The sequence below is a fragment of the Sorghum bicolor genome, chromosome 9, assembly GCF_000003195.3.
Source record: "Sorghum bicolor cultivar BTx623 chromosome 9, Sorghum_bicolor_NCBIv3, whole genome shotgun sequence".
Lineage (NCBI taxonomy): Eukaryota > Viridiplantae > Streptophyta > Magnoliopsida > Poales > Poaceae > Sorghum > Sorghum bicolor.
The window spans coordinates 11,044,624-11,062,199 of record NC_012878.2 but is presented as its reverse complement, the minus strand read 5'-3'; the positions used below and the strand labels follow the sequence as shown (position 1 = coordinate 11,062,199).

The 17,576-nt window shown below is 46.3% G+C and overlaps 1 protein-coding gene across 1 annotated transcript; it reads right to left on the bottom strand.

The window, feature by feature from the left end:
* On the bottom strand, window positions 2,774-4,568 carry LOC8065947 (KAT8 regulatory NSL complex subunit 3). The gene is made up of 6 exons (XM_002439412.2): window positions 4,319-4,568; window positions 4,143-4,204; window positions 3,896-4,031; window positions 3,668-3,740; window positions 3,221-3,286; window positions 2,774-3,137 (listed from the first exon to the last, which is right to left on the bottom strand). Exons 1-6 carry the CDS (start codon window positions 4,456-4,458, stop codon window positions 2,916-2,918), a joined length of 699 nt encoding a protein of 232 aa, XP_002439457.1. The 5' UTR covers window positions 4,459-4,568; the 3' UTR covers window positions 2,774-2,915.

The window sequence follows — 17,576 nt, the reverse complement described above, 5'->3', positions numbered from 1 at the left end:
GAAAAGCAAAAAACCTACTGGAAACAAAGGGGGAACATAAAATGGGCTCAATTAGGGGATGCAGGCACACACTTTTTTCATGCCAATGCAACATTAAGGTACAGGAAAAAGTTGATAACTCAATTGATTGATAGTCAAGGAGTTTCAGTCTTCACTCACAAAGACAAAGAGGAAATCATTCTACAGGAATTCAAACAAAGATTGGAAGTCTCAGAGTTCACAGGATTCACTTTGGACCCCTCAGTACTTTTGCGGTGTACAGAAAACCTATAGTTTTTGGAGAGCCCCTTTTCACAGCAAGAAATTGACTCTGTCATCAAAAACCTACCAAATTTCAAATCACCAGGACCTGATGGATTCAATAATGAATTTGTTAAGGCTGCATGGGAAATAATCAAAGGGGACTTCTACAACCTCTGTACAAGCTTCCAGGAGAATGCTTGCTGTCTTCAGAGCATCAACAATTCTTACATCACTCTTATTCCCAAGGTTCAAGACCCTCAATCAGTCAGTGACTACAGACCAATATCTCTACTGAACACCTCTGTCAAGCTCATCACCAAATTACTAGCCATCAGATTACAGAGCATAATTAAAAAACTAGTTCACAAGAATCAATATGGTTTCATCAAGACAAGAACAATACAGGACTGCTTGGCTTGGGCCTTTGAATATATTCACATGTGCCATCAATCCAAAAAAGAGAATCATTCTAAAGTTGGATTTTGAGAAAGCTTTTGACAAAATGGAGCATCAAGCAATGGTGCAAATTATGAGGGCAAAGGGGTTTGGAAGGAAGTGGATATCTTGGATGGAAAACATTTTCAAAACAGGAACCTCATCAGTGCTGCTGAATGGGAAACCTGGCAAAAGATTCCAATGTCTCAGAGGAGTCAGACAAGGAGACCCATTGTCACCTCTATTATTTGTCTTAGCAGCAGATTTTTTACAAACTCTAGTCAACAGAGCCAAAGATCTGGGGCTACTAAAGTTACCTCTGCCTATCCAATCAGACAATGACTTCCCAATTCTCCAATATGCTGATGATACCTTGATTGTGATGGAAGGTGACACAAGGCAACTCTTCTTTTTAAAGACCTTGCTGCAGAACTTTTCTGAATCCACAGGGCTTAAAGTCAATTATAATAAGTCTATGATGCTCCCTATTAATGTAACTGAAGCAAGATTGGATATCTTAGCCAACACCTTTGGCTGCTCAAAAGGAACTCTGCCTTTCACTTATTTAGGCCTTCCACTAGGAACCACAAAACCACGAATAGTGGATTTCTTGCCTCTAGTGAATAAATGTGAGAGAAGGCTGGGGGGTATCACAGGCATGCTAAATCAGGCTGGTAGACTTCAAATTACCAATGCAGTGCTTTCAGCCATGCCAACTTTTCATATGTGCACCCTAGAGATACCAAAAACCATCATCAAGCAGATTGACAAGTTCAGGAAAAACTGCTTATGGAGGGGAAATAGCCTAAATGGATCTGGACAACCAAAGGCTGCCTGGAAACTTGTATGCAAACCCAAAAGTGAAGGAGGATTGGGAGTCATCAACCTGGAGCTGCAAAACCAAGCACTACTGATGAAAAATCTGGACAAGTTCTTTAATAGGGAAGATATACCTTGGGTCAACCTTGTATGGGAAAAACACTATAAGAACGATAAGCTTCCAAACCACATAAAGAAGGGCTCTTTCTGGTGGAGAGATACTTTGAAGCTACTACCTCAGTTCAAGGAATTTGCTAAGGTAACTGGAAAAGATGGAAGAACCTGCCTCTTATGGCAAGATAATTGGTATTCTCAGAGCCTAGCACCTCTTTTCCCCCAAGCCCATTCATTTGCAAAGAATAAAAACATCACTCTCCAGAAAGCTTCACTAGCAGAAGACATCACAGACCTGTTTACCTTACCTCTATCTCAGTTGGCATTCCAGCAAGTCAATGAGATCAAGCTCATTGTTGATAACTGGCAAAGGGAGGATCTTAGCAAGGATGAGGATCTTAGCAAGGATGTCTGGACATATTTTAATACAGATAACAAGTTCAAGGCATCTTTGGTTTATCAGAAACTGATAGGGCACCAAGAATTAGATCCAGCCTTCATGTGGCTATGGAAATCCTTTTGCCAACCAAAACACAAGGTCTTCTTCTGGTTACTTATCAAAGACAGATTGAGCACAAGGAATATATTAAGGAGAAAGCAAATGCAGCTTCCAAGTTATAACTGTGCAGTATGTCTGCAAGACACTGAAGAAACAGTTCACCATTTGTTTTGGGAATGCCCTTTTGCGCAACAATGCTGGGGGACTCTGAATATTCAAGTTCTTCAATTTGATTCAACATTCGACAACATCAGAGCTATCAAAGATCAAGCAAACAGTCAGTTCTTCATAGTAATGATAATACTCATGGCTTGGACAATTTGGAAGGTCAGAAATGAAGCAATTTTCCAGAATAATCTACTCAGTATCAATGATTCAAAAGATCTGTTCTTCAAGGAAGCAAAGATGGTCTCCTACAGAGTCAAGACAAGGCTTAAACAACAGTTTGATCAATGGATACAATCGATAAATTAGCTTGTCTGTTTAATCTTATCTTTTTTGTCTCGTTCTTTGTTTCCTGAATCGCCTTGATTCGGTTGCTGTTGTAAGACCTTTCGCCTTTTAATAAATTTGCTGCAGGGGCTACGGCCCTTCCAGTTTCGTCAAAAAAAAAAAGATGGCAGCATGACAATTTCCAACGTGTGATCAAGTGACGCCAAAACAACATATAATGCAGAGTGCAGACTGTCAATCAGGACTAGCATCTTACACCAAAGGATTACATTGACATATTAATAATTTTGTTCAAAGCCAAAGATTAAGGTCACGTCACCATGAGGGTGTTAAGAAAAATATACAAAATGGACTAGGTACAGTTCGGAGTTATGGAGTTCTGGACAAATTGCGAAATTGCTTTAACAGCTTCCATTTCAAGATCATGTTGGTTTAACCCTCTAGACTCTAGGTATTTTTTGCCGACCTTAAATGAGTGGTCACCACCATCAATGACATGCAGTTCATTCTTGCAGGTCATCTTCTTGCGAGTAGACTGAAGTTTATCTAAGGGGCACAGGGCATCTTTACTTCCCTGGTAATGAATGTAAAAAAAAACAATTTACTATTTGTTTCACTTTACAATATTAGAAACAGAAAAAAGAGAAATTCCATTACCTGAACAAACATCGTTGGTACCTTCAGCTGTAAGAGTGTCTCATCTCTCACTGCTCCATTCACTCCCTAGGTCGAACAAAGCATGGTGAGATGGAAAAAAATGATTCTTCGAATTATAATTTGATTGTTATCAGTACAGGAAGGAGCAGAAAACATGCTTGTTCAGCCAGGGACAAAAAGAAATTTGTAGTCTCATCTCAAGGAATGTGCTTAGAGCAAAAATGTAAGTAATAAAAAGGTCACTGCATAACACTACAACATACTAGGTGAACAGCAACTATAAAGTCACAGAAACTACCATTTTTTCCTAATAAAAACTACAGAGGAAATACAAATCCAGAATACAAATCCATTCCTAATCTGGACAGTAGATTAAGAGTTTTAACTGATAGAAGGTAATATTCAGGTACAAGGGAACCCAAAAAAAAAAACAATGTGCAGACCAACCTTTAGTGGGTAACCCAAGCAAACAACAGCAGAAACATCAATGTCAGTGGAGCTTGCCACCACGCAGCTAACCCTGACAATTTTGAATACACCATTGTCAGATATTCGTATCAGTGCAACATGTGCGTTGAATTGAAGCATTACAATCTAAAGTATTCAAATGTTGAACTAAGCGAATAAGATGCACAAATAATGAAACAAACAGTAACATTGTCCACCCAAAACTACCTCGATCCCATGGACTTCCCCATCAAAATAAGAGGGTGCCCCTGATACTTGCCAGCAGCATCCTTCACGATGCCCAGGTGGTGATCAACAAGCTTCTCTGCCTTTGGCGGCGCCCTGCGCTTCCCACCCGACATATCTGCGAGTTCACATTGTTATCTTGCCATGCCACCACTTAGCTCTTGCTGACAAATTTTGATACAAGAACCAAGAGTAACAAGTAGTAGACTGAAATACTGAATCAACTCACATGGGTAGTCAAAGGTCACTACGTCGACAGCATCCAATGCGTCATGCACCATCTTCTTCCAACTAGCAGAACCAATCGACAGTTTAGCACATCACCACACAGGCACTGCCTCCACAGGAGACGAATGTTTCACAAGGTCCAGTTGACCGCTTGGGCGAGAATCAGAGAGAGCTTACTGGACCATCCAGTCGGAAGAGGAAGGAGCACCGGCGCCGTGGGCGAAGACGACCACCGGCTGAAGTTTTGCCGTCCGCAAAGCAGGAGGTGGCGCCGGCACCGGCGAGCCCTGATCCGCGCGGCGGCGCTTGGGAGCCATGAGGATCGGCGATTCACTGGCGGAAGACACCCTAGATTGAAATTTTAGACTGTCTCCAACAATGCAACCTATACCCAAGGAGTGGAAATGGAGCGGCGGCCGTCTGAGCGCGGGAAACTGTCGTCCGCTTCCCGCCCGGGCAGCAAGAGAAGTGGGGACAGTCGAACTGTGGCGGAAGGCCCATATCACGTCTCGTGCGCTTCGTGGGCCGTGTAAATTCGTTTGCGGGACACGAAAATCATCACGCAACTTTTATCGGTACTTGCGTCTCGTCCTCTAGATAATTTCTGAACCTGAAAAAAATTTATTGCCAAGCTGAACGCTTTTCTCCTGGCCGGCACTGTTTTTCTCCTGAACATGGAACAATTTGCTCCTAGTAAACTGTAACAAATTTCTTGCAAACCTGGAATATCATTGTTCATGTCACAAATTAGATGTTCCTTAAAGATATGTTCGTCTAAAAAATATCATTCATATATATATGAAAATTGAGTCTTGCTTTTAAAGCTTTATCGTAATACAGTAATAAAAAATGATACTACCAGAATTTAATTGAAAAAATGTGGTATTTTTCTAACACTGACATTAGAGCATCTCCAAAGGACTTTGCAAATGAATTTTGCATTTGATTTTTTTTGCAAAGTCCCAAACTCATTTGCAAAGTTTAAAAATAGTCCAACTCCAAGGGACTTTACATTTAGACTTGGCAAACCCAAAGTGTGGACCATACCCTCGAATTTTTTTTTCACCGATCGCGCCCGCGCGTTTTTTTCCCTTCACGCCATTTTGACGTACGTCGTGCGTGCCAGTCGCCGCCCAGGCCAGGTCGCCGCCAGTTGGCGCCCAGCCCAGGCCGCGTTCATCGTTCGCGTCAGTTCGGCTCCGTCCACCTCCGTCCTTCTCCGAGGGAAGGTCCCCGCGAGGGAAGGTCCACCTCCGTTCACGTGCCGTGGCCGCGTACGTCGTCCAGACGTGGCCGGGTACGTCGTCGTTCGCGGTAGGGAGGGCGGGCACGCGCGCGGCAGGGAGGGCGGACGGGCGTAGAGAAATCGCACGGGGTGGGGTGGGGGGGCGGGGGGACGGAGTCCGACGTGGAAGGCCGAAATTGTAGATGCAAAGTGGTGGGAAGGTTTATATATATGCAAAGCCTCAACCTCTATTTGCAAAGTTAACCAATTTGCAAACCTTATTTGCAAAACCATTGGAGAGGTATTTTCTACTCTTTTTTACAAATAGGGCAATGCAAAGTTTGTTTGCAAAGGCCTTGGAGATGCTCTTAGGAGTGGGGCTAACGAGTTATTCAACATCCTACAAATACTTGTATAATAGCTAAGATGGAAATTTCAAAATATTTATGTGCAAATTTTCTTTCAAAGAACTGAGATACTTGTACCAAACTACCGTTAAGACTCATCAATGAGAATTTATATGATATTTTTTGGATAAAAAACGGTAAGTCCACACTTTGTTTGGCCTCTTTATTACCCTCAAAAGTCTAAGACCCTATTTGAATTGGTATCCATGTTATCTAGACTATTTTTATAGATTTTTAAATTAAAAATTAAAGTCCATGTGTGCTATGTGGTTTGCTATGATAGTATGTTTACTAGCCCTAAATTTTTGCTTGCCATAGATAGCATGTTGTCCTCAGTCCTCACTGGCTATCCTATACAAAGGCTCCTATAGAACTCTATAATTTGGATGAGTTTTTTATTTTATACAAGGCTAAATTTTGTAGTTTAGAATATAATTTTATCTAGTCTCTTGGAGATATTGTTATATCTAATATTAGCTGGCTAACTATTAGCTACCTATTAGCTCGAGGATGTTGGATGCACAATTAATAAAAAAATGCTACTAAGATAACTATTAGCTATTATTATCTGATTTGATGTAACTAGTAAATTGTTATTATCTAGAGGTGCAACTAACATTAGCTATTTTATTAGCTACACCTATTTAGACCCAAAAGAGATAACTACTAGCGAATAACTATTATTTATACCAATCCAAATAGGGTCTAAAGCAAAGAGTGGTTGTCGTGCTGATAGACCTTGAGGAACAAATAGCATCTAATATCTAATATTGGGAGTAATTGCCTTTTATTTTATTTATGTACTAGAGAGCTATGGGTGTGTTTGGTGTTCCCATTTTAGGCCTGGTTTAGTTTCCAAAATTTTTTAAAATCCTCTATCACATCGATTTTTTTACGCATGCATAGAACATTAAATATAGACGAAAACAAAAACTAATTGTATAGTCACCTAAAATTTACGAGACGAATCTTGTAAGACTAGTTAATCTGTGATTAAATAATAATTATATCAAATATAAACAAAAATATTATAGTAGTAAAATCTAAAATTTTTCGAGAATTAAAGAAAACTGTAGTTTTACCCTAACTAAACCAGAGCAGCATATAGCATATAGCATATCGTGACTCACCCTTGGGTAAAAGCCACACGCCCACACACGCAGCGGCGCACTAGCGCTCTTATCTGCATCTCGCACGAACACGACTGGCTGGCCGGCCCCGTAACCGCCCTACACCATATACCACCCAAGGCACACACGACAACACTCCTTGCTTGGTGAAAAAAAAAACACGCAACACTGTCTCTGTTTACCGGTAAAGTTTAATTTGTTTTTAAACACTCTCATTCTCTTATTTATTAGATTCACTTTGAAAAATGTGTAAACACATATTACACGCTTTTCAAAGCGAATCTAATGGACAGGAGAGTGATGACATATCAAACTTTATCGGTAAAGTTGAATTTTTTTCTTTAAGGACATGTGCCATTGCTCTCCCACCTATTGAAAAAAAAACCGCCTTCCTCTGTTACCAACCACTCACGGTCACAGCAGTATCAAACATGTAAGCCCGAGCACCTCACCAACCACTTGTCCCGTAGATGACTTCGCTACGCAAGCCACCTCGATCTCATCGTACACTGTGGAGAACAGGGCCTACGCCGCCGCTGTTGCCGTCTGCTCGGCCGCTGTCTTGCTCCTCCTCGCCAGCACCGCCATGGAGCTGTCGACGGTTGTGAAGGCGACTGACCGCGCCGGCGTCGAGCAAACGAGCAACCTGATGCCGGTGCACCACGAAGGTGCCCGGGAGGACATCAAGCCTGGCGTGCATCGGAGGGCCACCGTCGGCGACGAGGTAACCTTGGCCCTGCTGAGGAGGAACGAAAGAAGGTTGGATCCGACTGGGGAAAGGCAAAGGTGCTGGACGACGACGACAAAGACCACTCCGACTCTGGCTCTGACTCTGACTTATAGATTCTGACTCTAATTCAGACTCTGACTCTAATTCAGACTTAGAAAATACTCCGAAATTTGGACAGAGGGAGTAAGATGTGGTGTTAGGCCTACTTCCATCCCAAAACCTAAAATTTTTCAAGATTTCTCATCACATCGAATCTTTAGACGCATGTATGGAGTATTAAATATAGATAAAAATAAAAACTAATTATACAGTTTGGTCAAAATTTACGAGACGAATCTTCTGAGCCTAGTTAGTCTATGGTTGGACAATAACTACCACAAACAAACGAAAGTGCTACAGTGTCACGAAATTTTTTCGTTCGGGAACTAAACACGGCCTTAATTATGCGTGGTTGTGTTTTGAGAAGCTAATGAGCAGAATGTACTGTCTATCTAGCTGCAAACATGTTGGTCATACTTTAGCAGTTCAGCCTGCTCTGTTTCGTAGTTGCCATGGCCATCAGCATGTGTGTTTTTTTTTGAAAGTATTCGTTAAGGGTATTCAGCCAACAAAACTAATGCAGCATAAACTAGACAGCAAACCTGTAGCTACGAAAGAAATTTATGGTTCCAAATCAGTTTTAAGGTTGCTCCATAGGCCGGGGCAGAAAATGCTTTGTGGCGACCATATTTAGGCCTTATTCAGTTCCAAAAGTTTTTGTTTTCGCAAAAGATTCATCTCGTGATTTACAGACAAACTGTGCAATTAGTTTTTGTTTTCATCTATATTTAATGCTCCATACATTTACCGCAAGATTCAATGTGACGGGGAATCTTGAAAAGTTTTTGGTTTTTTGGTGAACTAAACAAGACCTTACAAAACCAGTGCCTGGATGTAGTTAAGCCCACAATGCGCTAAGAAGTAAATTTAGTAAATCCTATGATAAAGGATCAAATAAAGGAGAGATACATAGTGATACTACTACAATAATTGACAGTTCATATCTTCTCATCGGGCAGTCAATAAGAAAAATGAGCAGATATATAGACAACAAGGGAGTGCCAAACTGTCAAGACAAAAAAAAAGATATAGCGCTTTCATGTATAGATAGACATTTCATTTACCATAACTTGATCGACTGAACTATCAGCTTCATCAGTAGAATGTATGATCTGGACAATAGCCTGCGTGGTGGGCCTTTTTGTTCTTGTCTTCCTCCAAATAAACATGAAACAGCTACTTGATCAGCATTTTTTCTTGCCAATGAGTCAATTGGCCATTCAATCTGAAATCTACAAACTCAGCTATATGTAGGTGGTTACATTACTGTAGTAGTTTGCTTGTATAGAAATTAATAGTCTTTTTGTATGCACAAGAAACCATGGCAATACAATTCTTCTCTGTTCCACTGAATGGTTTAACAATACAAGTAATCTCTATTTCCCAAAATTTGTGGCTTGTTTTCTTTAGTGACCTGCTGAATAAACTAACAACCATATTTGTCATGTACAGATTACAACTCAGCCCAGTATTTATGTGCTTGATACACCTGGTGTTCTTGTGGCAAGCATACAAGATACGGTTTAAAGCTTGCTTTAACAGATAACATTTTAGATCATGTCTTTTTTGTCTGCCATATATACTCATTTGAAGAGTGCAGATCTTTCTGTAAAAAGTCTGCGTAGAAAACCTTTGAATACTTGTGGATGTGCCTGACCAATAGCTAATTCTTCTTTACTTGAGTAGTGAGGTGCATGACTACATTGGACGTTGAGCACTAATTTGCAGGTCAGTGCATAGGAGTGCAAGTCTGTTTGATAATCAGTTGCTGTGCTGAAAGCCTCTGATGTTGCATTATGCAATCTATACGAATCTTTTAAGCCTAGTTAGTCTATGTTTGGATAATAATAACCAGATACAAACGAAAGTGCTACAGTAGCCAAACCCAAAAATTTTCACGAACTAAACAAGGCCTGGTTACGTTCCTCGTGATTACCATATAGATTAATTCATAACTTGACACAGATACTTGTATTTTCTTACATATATTCTAGGATCAAAGACTTTATCCTTTTTTTCTGAGATAGGAGACAATTTAACAGCAAAGCGTCGGGGTAATTTCGTAAACCTCAAGATTTGCTTCGTAGTGTTATCTAGTTGTATTTTATATTATCTAGAGAAATAGGAGGATTCTCTGCGCGTTGCCGCAGGTACGAAGAAGGAATGTAAATAGGTTAGAGTGTTAATCACTAAGAATCAGAAGATGTATATGTATGGTGTTGGTAATACAACAATATATGTTAATGAATGATGTGGTTTGCTAATGTGAATAGTTTGAATGAAAACATAATGACATGTGTTAGTTGGATGTATTAGTGGATGCTGATGTGGACACTTTGTATGGCGCGATAGTTGAATGTGCTATGTGTTAGTAGAATGTTCTAGTGGATGTTGATATGGACACTTTGCATGCAAAATAAATAGTTAGTGGGGTTTATATCTTTATAAGAGATATAAATATTAATAGGTATATATGACAAGAACTTTATTATATTCTATCTTTTAGTATAAATAAAAACACTAAATTTATACTTGTAAAAAATTTCTTGTGACATGTTGGGGGGGGGGGGCATGGCCCCTGCCAGCCCCCTGCCTCTGCCACTGTTGTAGACAAGCACAAGCACAGACAACGATGAATGCGATGGTCGTGGACATGCGTGAGAAATGAGCAACAAGCAAGGCCTAGTTGCGGGGCACTATGGCTAACAGACAGGCATTGCCATGACTAGGTGTGATGGCTAGACACAGCGTCTGATAGACTAGGAGAGGGATTTATGTTATGGATAACGGTGCTCGGACTGGAGAAGAACCGCGGAGAGAAATGGCGACGCGGAGGCGACCCACACCTGCGTCCTTGCCGCCGGCCTAAGCTCCGCCGCCAGACCAGCCCCCAAGTTTTGCCTCACCTACCCCCGCCTCCCCCCCCTTTTCCCCACCCCTCTCCCCACCCCCTTCTCTTCCTCCCTGCCTCTACCGCCCCGCCTGCGTCCGTCCCAGATCCAGAAGACGACCATGGCCGAGTCGAGCTCCTCCCGCGCCTGGGCCCCCAAGGTGCATAACGCACTCGAGGCTGGCTCACCGGGACGCCTCCTCCATGCCTTGGGCAGCAGCGGCGCCACTCCCAGCCGCGCCTAGGCGGATCTGGCGGACGAGCCTCTGCCGCCGCCGTCAGACTTCTTCCTGGGCTCGCTGGGGCTTCTGCGGGAGGCCCTCGACCGCGACCCTGGCGAACGTGTCCTGCTCGACCTGGACGACGTCTCCGACTCTGAATCCGATTTGGATCTAGAGCCCCAGCCGCCGCTAGAGGGGAAGGGCAAGGCCCCGATGCCGGTCCGCGCTAAACGCCGGAGCCGCGCCCGCCGACGCCCACCGCGCAGGCGTGGGGCCGGCCTCATGGAGGCCGCGCGGCGAATAGCTCCAGCTCCTCGGGCGGGTGAACTTCTACAGCGCCGCTCTTCGCCGGACCGCCCCCCGCACCGCCGTGGCGCGCCACGCTCTCAAGACACTTCCCCACCCCACCGTGGCCTCCAAGAGCATCGCGCCCTCCAACCGGCGCGCTCCCCCACGACACGCCGATGCGCGGCAGAACGACGGGCATCTCTGCCATCCATGCATCCGCCGCGGGTGCGCGGCGCTCCGGACGACGTCGGGTTCTTCAACGTCGAAAGCAAAAGACACGGCCGCGTGCGCACCCCTCCACGCTCGCCGCCTCGCTTCCCCCCGGCGGAGTTAAACGGACTCTGCTTCAGTTGCATCTGTCCGGGTCACGTCATCGCCCAATGCGATTTCCCGGCCAGGTGCTACAATTGTTGGAAGGAAGGACACCGCGCAAGCAACTGCCGTCTCCCTCGACAGCGGCGTGGAATCAAGTGCGTGAGCTCCCCGCGGTTCGAGGTCGGGGCCCGCCTGGGGGGACCGCTCTCATGGACGGCCGTCGAGGGGCCCCGCCGCGGCACGCCTACATCGCGCGGCCTCGCGCGGACACCGTGTCTGGTCGTTCCGTCTCAACCCCAACTTCCGTGGGGGGTCCTAGGCAGCGGCGGCGCCGCACGATCTTGGTGGACTCTGTCTCCGGTGCACCGCAACCTCCACCAGCACCGACGTCGCCACCCCCACCACCGCCTCCACCGCCGACGCCGCCTCCACCGCCCGCCCTAGCGGCCGTTCCTCCACCGATGTCGCCCGGGAGGGGTGGTCCAGAGGAGAGACCCATGGTCGATGGCGCCGCCGCCGCAGCCACCGCGGTGGCTGCAGGCGCAATCAGGGCATCCCTGGTCGTTGTCCCACGGACGATGGCGATCCAGAATTTAGAAATAAGCCTCTCCCACCTGGCACTCGTCGCCACAATCACAGGCAACCGGCCCTTCGTCTCCACAGCAATGATCCAGGACACCCTCTTTGCCCGCTTCCAGATCAACGCCAAGGACATGGACATCAAGGTGCACGAGCCCGAGGACTTCCTCGTCCGCTTCTCCCACCGGGAGGACAGGGACCGTGTCCTGTCTGTCTTCCAGGCCTTGGGGAGCCCTCATGCCCCCTAGATGGCGGCCCTGGACCCGGGTGTCTGCTGCTGTGGCCTGTGCGTTCCACTATCGTGTCGTGATCGCGCTCCGCAATGTGCCGGCACACGCGAGGACCACCGACACTGCACAACGGGTGTTAGGCCGCTGCTGCGCCGAGGTTGAGCTTACCAACCTTAGGGACCGGCCCTTGGAAGATGATCGAGAGTACTTTGTTTTCGCTTGGTGCTGGCACCCGCAACTCATCGAACCTGAAAAGTTGTTGTATATCCCAGAGCCTGACATCCGGTCTTCAGAGTCGACGGAAAATGCTGTGCAACGAGGCCTGCACTACATCGTCCGCGTACGCGTCGTGGCATTTCAGAACCTCGAGCTGCCGGGCGATGAGCCGCCCAACGATGGCGATAACGCTGATGATGATGAGCAGGACCAGGCTGAGGATCGTGGAGGCTGGGACGATGATGACCGCTACTACCCCACGCCACGCCGTAATTCTGACTGTGATTCAGACTCCACCGACCCACGCCACCGGAACAGCCACCCCTATTGTGACTATCCCTCTGACAGGGATGGTGGCCAACAGGACGATCTCTGCCTGGCCTTGAAAGTGGGAGAGGTGCTCTGCTCGCTTAAGGCAGGGCAATTCCATCCGGCTAGCATGCCAACACCACACACGACACCAACGCCAGCAGCATCGTCATCATCGACTCTCAGACCCACTGAGCACGCCCATGACTTGGGCACCCCGGATGGAGGCCTCCGTTCACTTGAGTTGCTGCTCAACCATGCTCAATCCCCGCCTAAGGGGTTCATCGGCTACTTCATTGGTGAGGCCCCAGTCCTGCTGCAGGCCGGCGGCTTTGTCGTGCCAGCCCCTTCCAGCCCAGGAGGCGAGGACTGGTGGGCGACCCTGGCCGAGAACGAGCTACTCACCCCCACGCTGCTGCGTGTGCGGCCCGTGAACGCTCTGACTCCAGCCACTGAGGCAAATGTACGGGGGCCAGGGAGCCAACTCGAAGCAGATGGCCACACTCCGATAGAGGAGGGCCACAACAGTGTGGCGCGCTGGGAATGGACCAGCGCTGAGCACATACCAAGCCTTCATGGTTTCATCGAGGCCATTCGACTCCCCTTGTAGGAGCCTGTGCTCCTCACTACGCCACGCGCGCACGTCCCTAGGGGAAGGCACAACGATCCACTTGAGGATGAAGCCTGGCTGCCGCGCAGAAGCTCCAGGCTTGCTGCGAAGTCGGCCTTCCGTGACCCCAACCCGGAGCGCCAAGCCAAGACGATCATGATCTCCAGGTGGACTGGGAAAGCAGCAAGCCACGTTGCGGATCAAGACGTTGACGACGAGTTCCGTGCAGTGTTCAAAGCTGCGAGCCTCTCTGCGAGAAAAGAAGTCATGGCTGCAATGTTCCCATGGCGGGGGAGCAAGACGCAACCAGCCGGGGGTAGGAGCACACTTGTGATATAATGAGCGCCAACCATCTACTGAGCTGGAACGTGCGTGGACTCAATTCCCACGTGCACCATAACGCCATTCGCAACGTTGTCTTCGAGCAACGGGCGTCCATCATTTGTTTGTAAGAAACTAAAGTTGATGTAATCCTTGACTCTTTAATCAGCGACATGATGGGTTTCGACTACGACTATGCGTTTCTCCCTGCCTTGGGTGCCTCCGGCGGTGTGGTCTCCTGCTGGCGGCGTGATCTCTGGAGTGGCACCACTCATAGCATACGATCTTTCTCGGTCACGGTGTCCATGTCACCACTAGGGGGGCCGAGGAGCAATGGTGGCTGACCAACGTCTACGATCCCCGTCCAGAGACGAACGCTCGGCGTTCCTGCAAGAACTCCGCGACATCCGTCTGGCCTGCCTAGGCTCTTGGCTTGTTTGCAGAGACTTCAACATGATCCTCAACGTAGCTGATAAGAACAACGGATGCCTGGAACGCGCCCAAATGAGACGCTTTCGGCAAACGATCAATGACCTACTGTTAGATGAGCTATTCCTGCATGGTAGGCTATTCACTTGGTCCAACAGACGAGGTGAGCCAATGTTGGAAAGGCTGGATCGTGCGTTTGGATCTACCGAATGGACTCAGAGGTTTCCCGCCCACCACCTCCGTTGTCTATCCTCGGATCACTCAGATCACGCACCGCTTCTACTCATACTGTCCACAAACCCATGGCCACCTCCAAGGTTTAGCTTCGAGGCAATCTGGACGAAGTTCCCAGGCTACAATGAGGTCGTGGCAGCTGGCTGGGGCACGTCTTAGCATGCCAGCGCCTGTCGGGCCATCCACCAAAACTTAAGGAACCTCGCCAGGGCTCTCAAGAGCTGGCGCGCTTCGGCCATCAGCGACGTGCGACTACAGCTTGGGGCGGCCCGCTCCATTGTATACTTGCTAGACACCGCACAAGAGTCTAGAACTCTAACACCTGCTGAGCAGGAATGGCATGGACAACTAAAGTCTCAGACACTTGGACTCGCGTCCCTCGTGCGAACGATGGCCAGGTAGCAGTCGTGTCTCAAGTTCCTCAAGGAGGGTGACGCATGCACAAAGTTTTTCCACCTTCAAGCCTGTCACCGGCGCCGTTGCTTACTATCACTCATGAGGGTCAGACTTTCACTGAGGAGGAGGCCAAGGCTGGCATCATCCACGGCGATTACAATGACCTACTTGGGAAGCTGTTCAGCCGCACCCACAGACTGGACCTGTCACTGCTGAACCTCCCAACACCGGACCTCAAGGATCAAGCCCGCCCCTTCACAGCGGAGGAGATCGCCGCGGCCGTGCATGACACCCCATCCGACCGGGCGCCTGGTCCAGATGGGTTCACAACAGCTTTCTTCAAGTCCTCTTGGGAGATCATTAGTGTAACACCCCAGTGTTATGGTTGCACATGATTTTTGGAGCACTGCAGTTGTGATATGTAATTTGTGTTTGAAATATGGCTTGTTTCTTTAATTAAATCACATAAAATAATTGGTGCTTATGCTGGTGCTCTATTTTGGTGGTAAACTTGTTTATGGTATTCCTAAGGTATAAATAATCTGAAATCTGTTGTTTGACACTATATAAGTCATGTCTATGAATTTATGAAATAAATGCCTTGATACATGTTAAATGCATATCTTTAATTTGGCATGTGCATTGGTCCTGAAATTTTTATGGTGGTAATCTGATGTTATACTTGTGCCTCTGTAATTTTTGTAGATTTTTCTGAGCACTTTAACTAATATCTTGTAAATATGCCTTATCTAAAATTAATTAATAAATGCCTTGTTAAGTAATTGTTTTGGGGTTTTCAACTGATGATCTGGTGACCTTGTATTATGTTTGTGCTCATGAGTCATATGGTTGGCATAGTTTGTGTTTTGATCATGTCATTAAATAATTAACTATAGGGTTAAATGCTGTTCTGGAGAGCAAGTGAGTAATTTAACTTTGCTTAATGATAACTTGACTTTCTGTGAAACTTGTATAAAACAAAGTTGTTCTAAACTTGTTGAACTAACTGTGGTTTAAATTTGAGGTCATTTGGCCAAGTAGTTTAAAAGTTATAGCTGTTCCAAGTTGGGTTCCAGAAATAGGGGTTCTCTGTTTTTCTGGGACAGAACCTGGAACTTTGTTAAAATGACTAGTTTAATGTTTGAATCTTGCTGTCATGTTTAAAGATGAGTTGTAGACAATTTCCTAAGCTTTCCAGAATGTCCTTACTCATGTTGGTTGGACCTGTCTATCTATACTTATGATTTATTTACTGAGCATACTTGTTTTGTGTCGTTTGCTGCTTTGGTGCCATGATAGGTTTTGGGTTATGTTAACTTGTTTATTCATGTGAGTTAGTATAACTCTTGCTCCGTAAATGAGTGTCCAGTGAGTTGCTTGTGTTATTAAGCATTCATCTGTAGCATGTGCACCTTCTCATTCATCGAGCATGCAATAGGTGCACCGGATGTGACAGTTTCCTTCGAGCTCCAAGCGAACCCCGAAGGCCAGGAAGGCAGCCAGGAGGTGGAGGTCCAGCAAGCCGGACTCGAGGAGCTCGAAGAAGAAGTTGAGTGCCCGAATCACGAGCCGGCATCGTTCGTGAAAGGCAAGCCCCGGAGCATTCTAAGCCTCCTCTATTTTCGAAAGTTTACTTAATACGTTATATCTATTGATGCATTACGTATAGAAGTTGTGATGAAACTATTGCTGCATTCTACTCTATCCTTGTCCAGATAACTCACCCTCCCTGGTTGTAGAGTTAGGTTCGAGTAGCAGCTTAGTTATGCTTTAATCGGTAGAAGTCGGGTGATATCCTGTCATCCGCGCGATATAGGGTTGTGTCGGGTCACGATGGTCTATATGTGCTATCGTGGATGGAACCTGGTTAAATTGACTTAAGCCGGGCGGAGTTTTGCAAGTGTGTAGTAACTCCGTCTGTGGCAGCTAAGGACCGATCGTTGTACGTCCTCTTGTCATGTTGAACGCATGCCTGACACTTAGTTGGCCGGATAACTCGTTCCGACCGCGAAGCCGAGTAGTATGACTCAGGCCGGAAGACCGGCAAGTATAAAGTGCGCATTACCGGAGGAAGTGCGGTGTGCGGGGGACCATTGGCGTAAGTCCAAAGGCAGGTGAGTTAAAATTCCTGACCTCCCTGGCAGAGTGGTAGCCCTGGGAGTGCGGCGCTGATCGGAGCCGTGATTTCTGAGTCGTACCAAAGGTGACCCGTTGGCTCTCCGGCAGGGGATGCTTGGGTGAGTGCTAGGAATAAACCTCCAGCTGGATAGGAATTCGATTCGAATCGCCGTCTCTCCCGGTTAGTGAGAACTTGACAGAGCAGCGGCAAACGTAGCATTCACTAATGAACTTGGTTCATGATAATGATGATAGCAAGAAGAACATATGATGAATTTGGTATGGTTAATATTGTTTGTAATAATCAAGTGATGTGTTGTAGTACAGGTGCTAATCTAGTGGTAGGTTGATGATAAATAAATATGATGCTCTTAAAATGACTTAGTTGTAAGTTAAGCTTTTGGCAAAAGGTGAGTCAACCAGCTCCACTTAAAATTCAGCCTTGCATGATCCTTGGTGTCTTTTGTGTTTTACTAGACGGGTAAGTCTAGCTGAGTACATCCTCGTACTCAGGGTTTATTCCCACCTGTTGCAGATGATATCTTCTATGACGGTTTCTGCAAGACCTGTCTCCATCCCGCTGGGGATGAGGACTAACCGTTGGGCACGGTTCTCTACTCTTCTCGTCTATGATGCTTTTGGAAGGATGACCTAGACTCTGGCAGTAACAAACTCGCGAACTGAACTT

Excerpts from the sequence above, each read along its gene's own strand:
- LOC8065947 (XM_002439412.2), bottom strand. The coding sequence starts at position 4,458 with ATGGCTCCCAAGCGCCGCCGCGCGGATCAGGGCTCGCCGGTGCCGGCG. Across the intron at positions 3,741-3,895 it reads GGGAAGTCCATGGGATCGAG|GGTTAGCTGCGTGGTGGCAA; the intron begins GTAGTTTTGGGT and ends CAAAATTGTCAG. Across the intron at positions 3,287-3,667 it reads GCTTGGGTTACCCACTAAAG|GGAGTGAATGGAGCAGTGAG; the intron begins GTTGGTCTGCAC and ends TGTTCGACCTAG.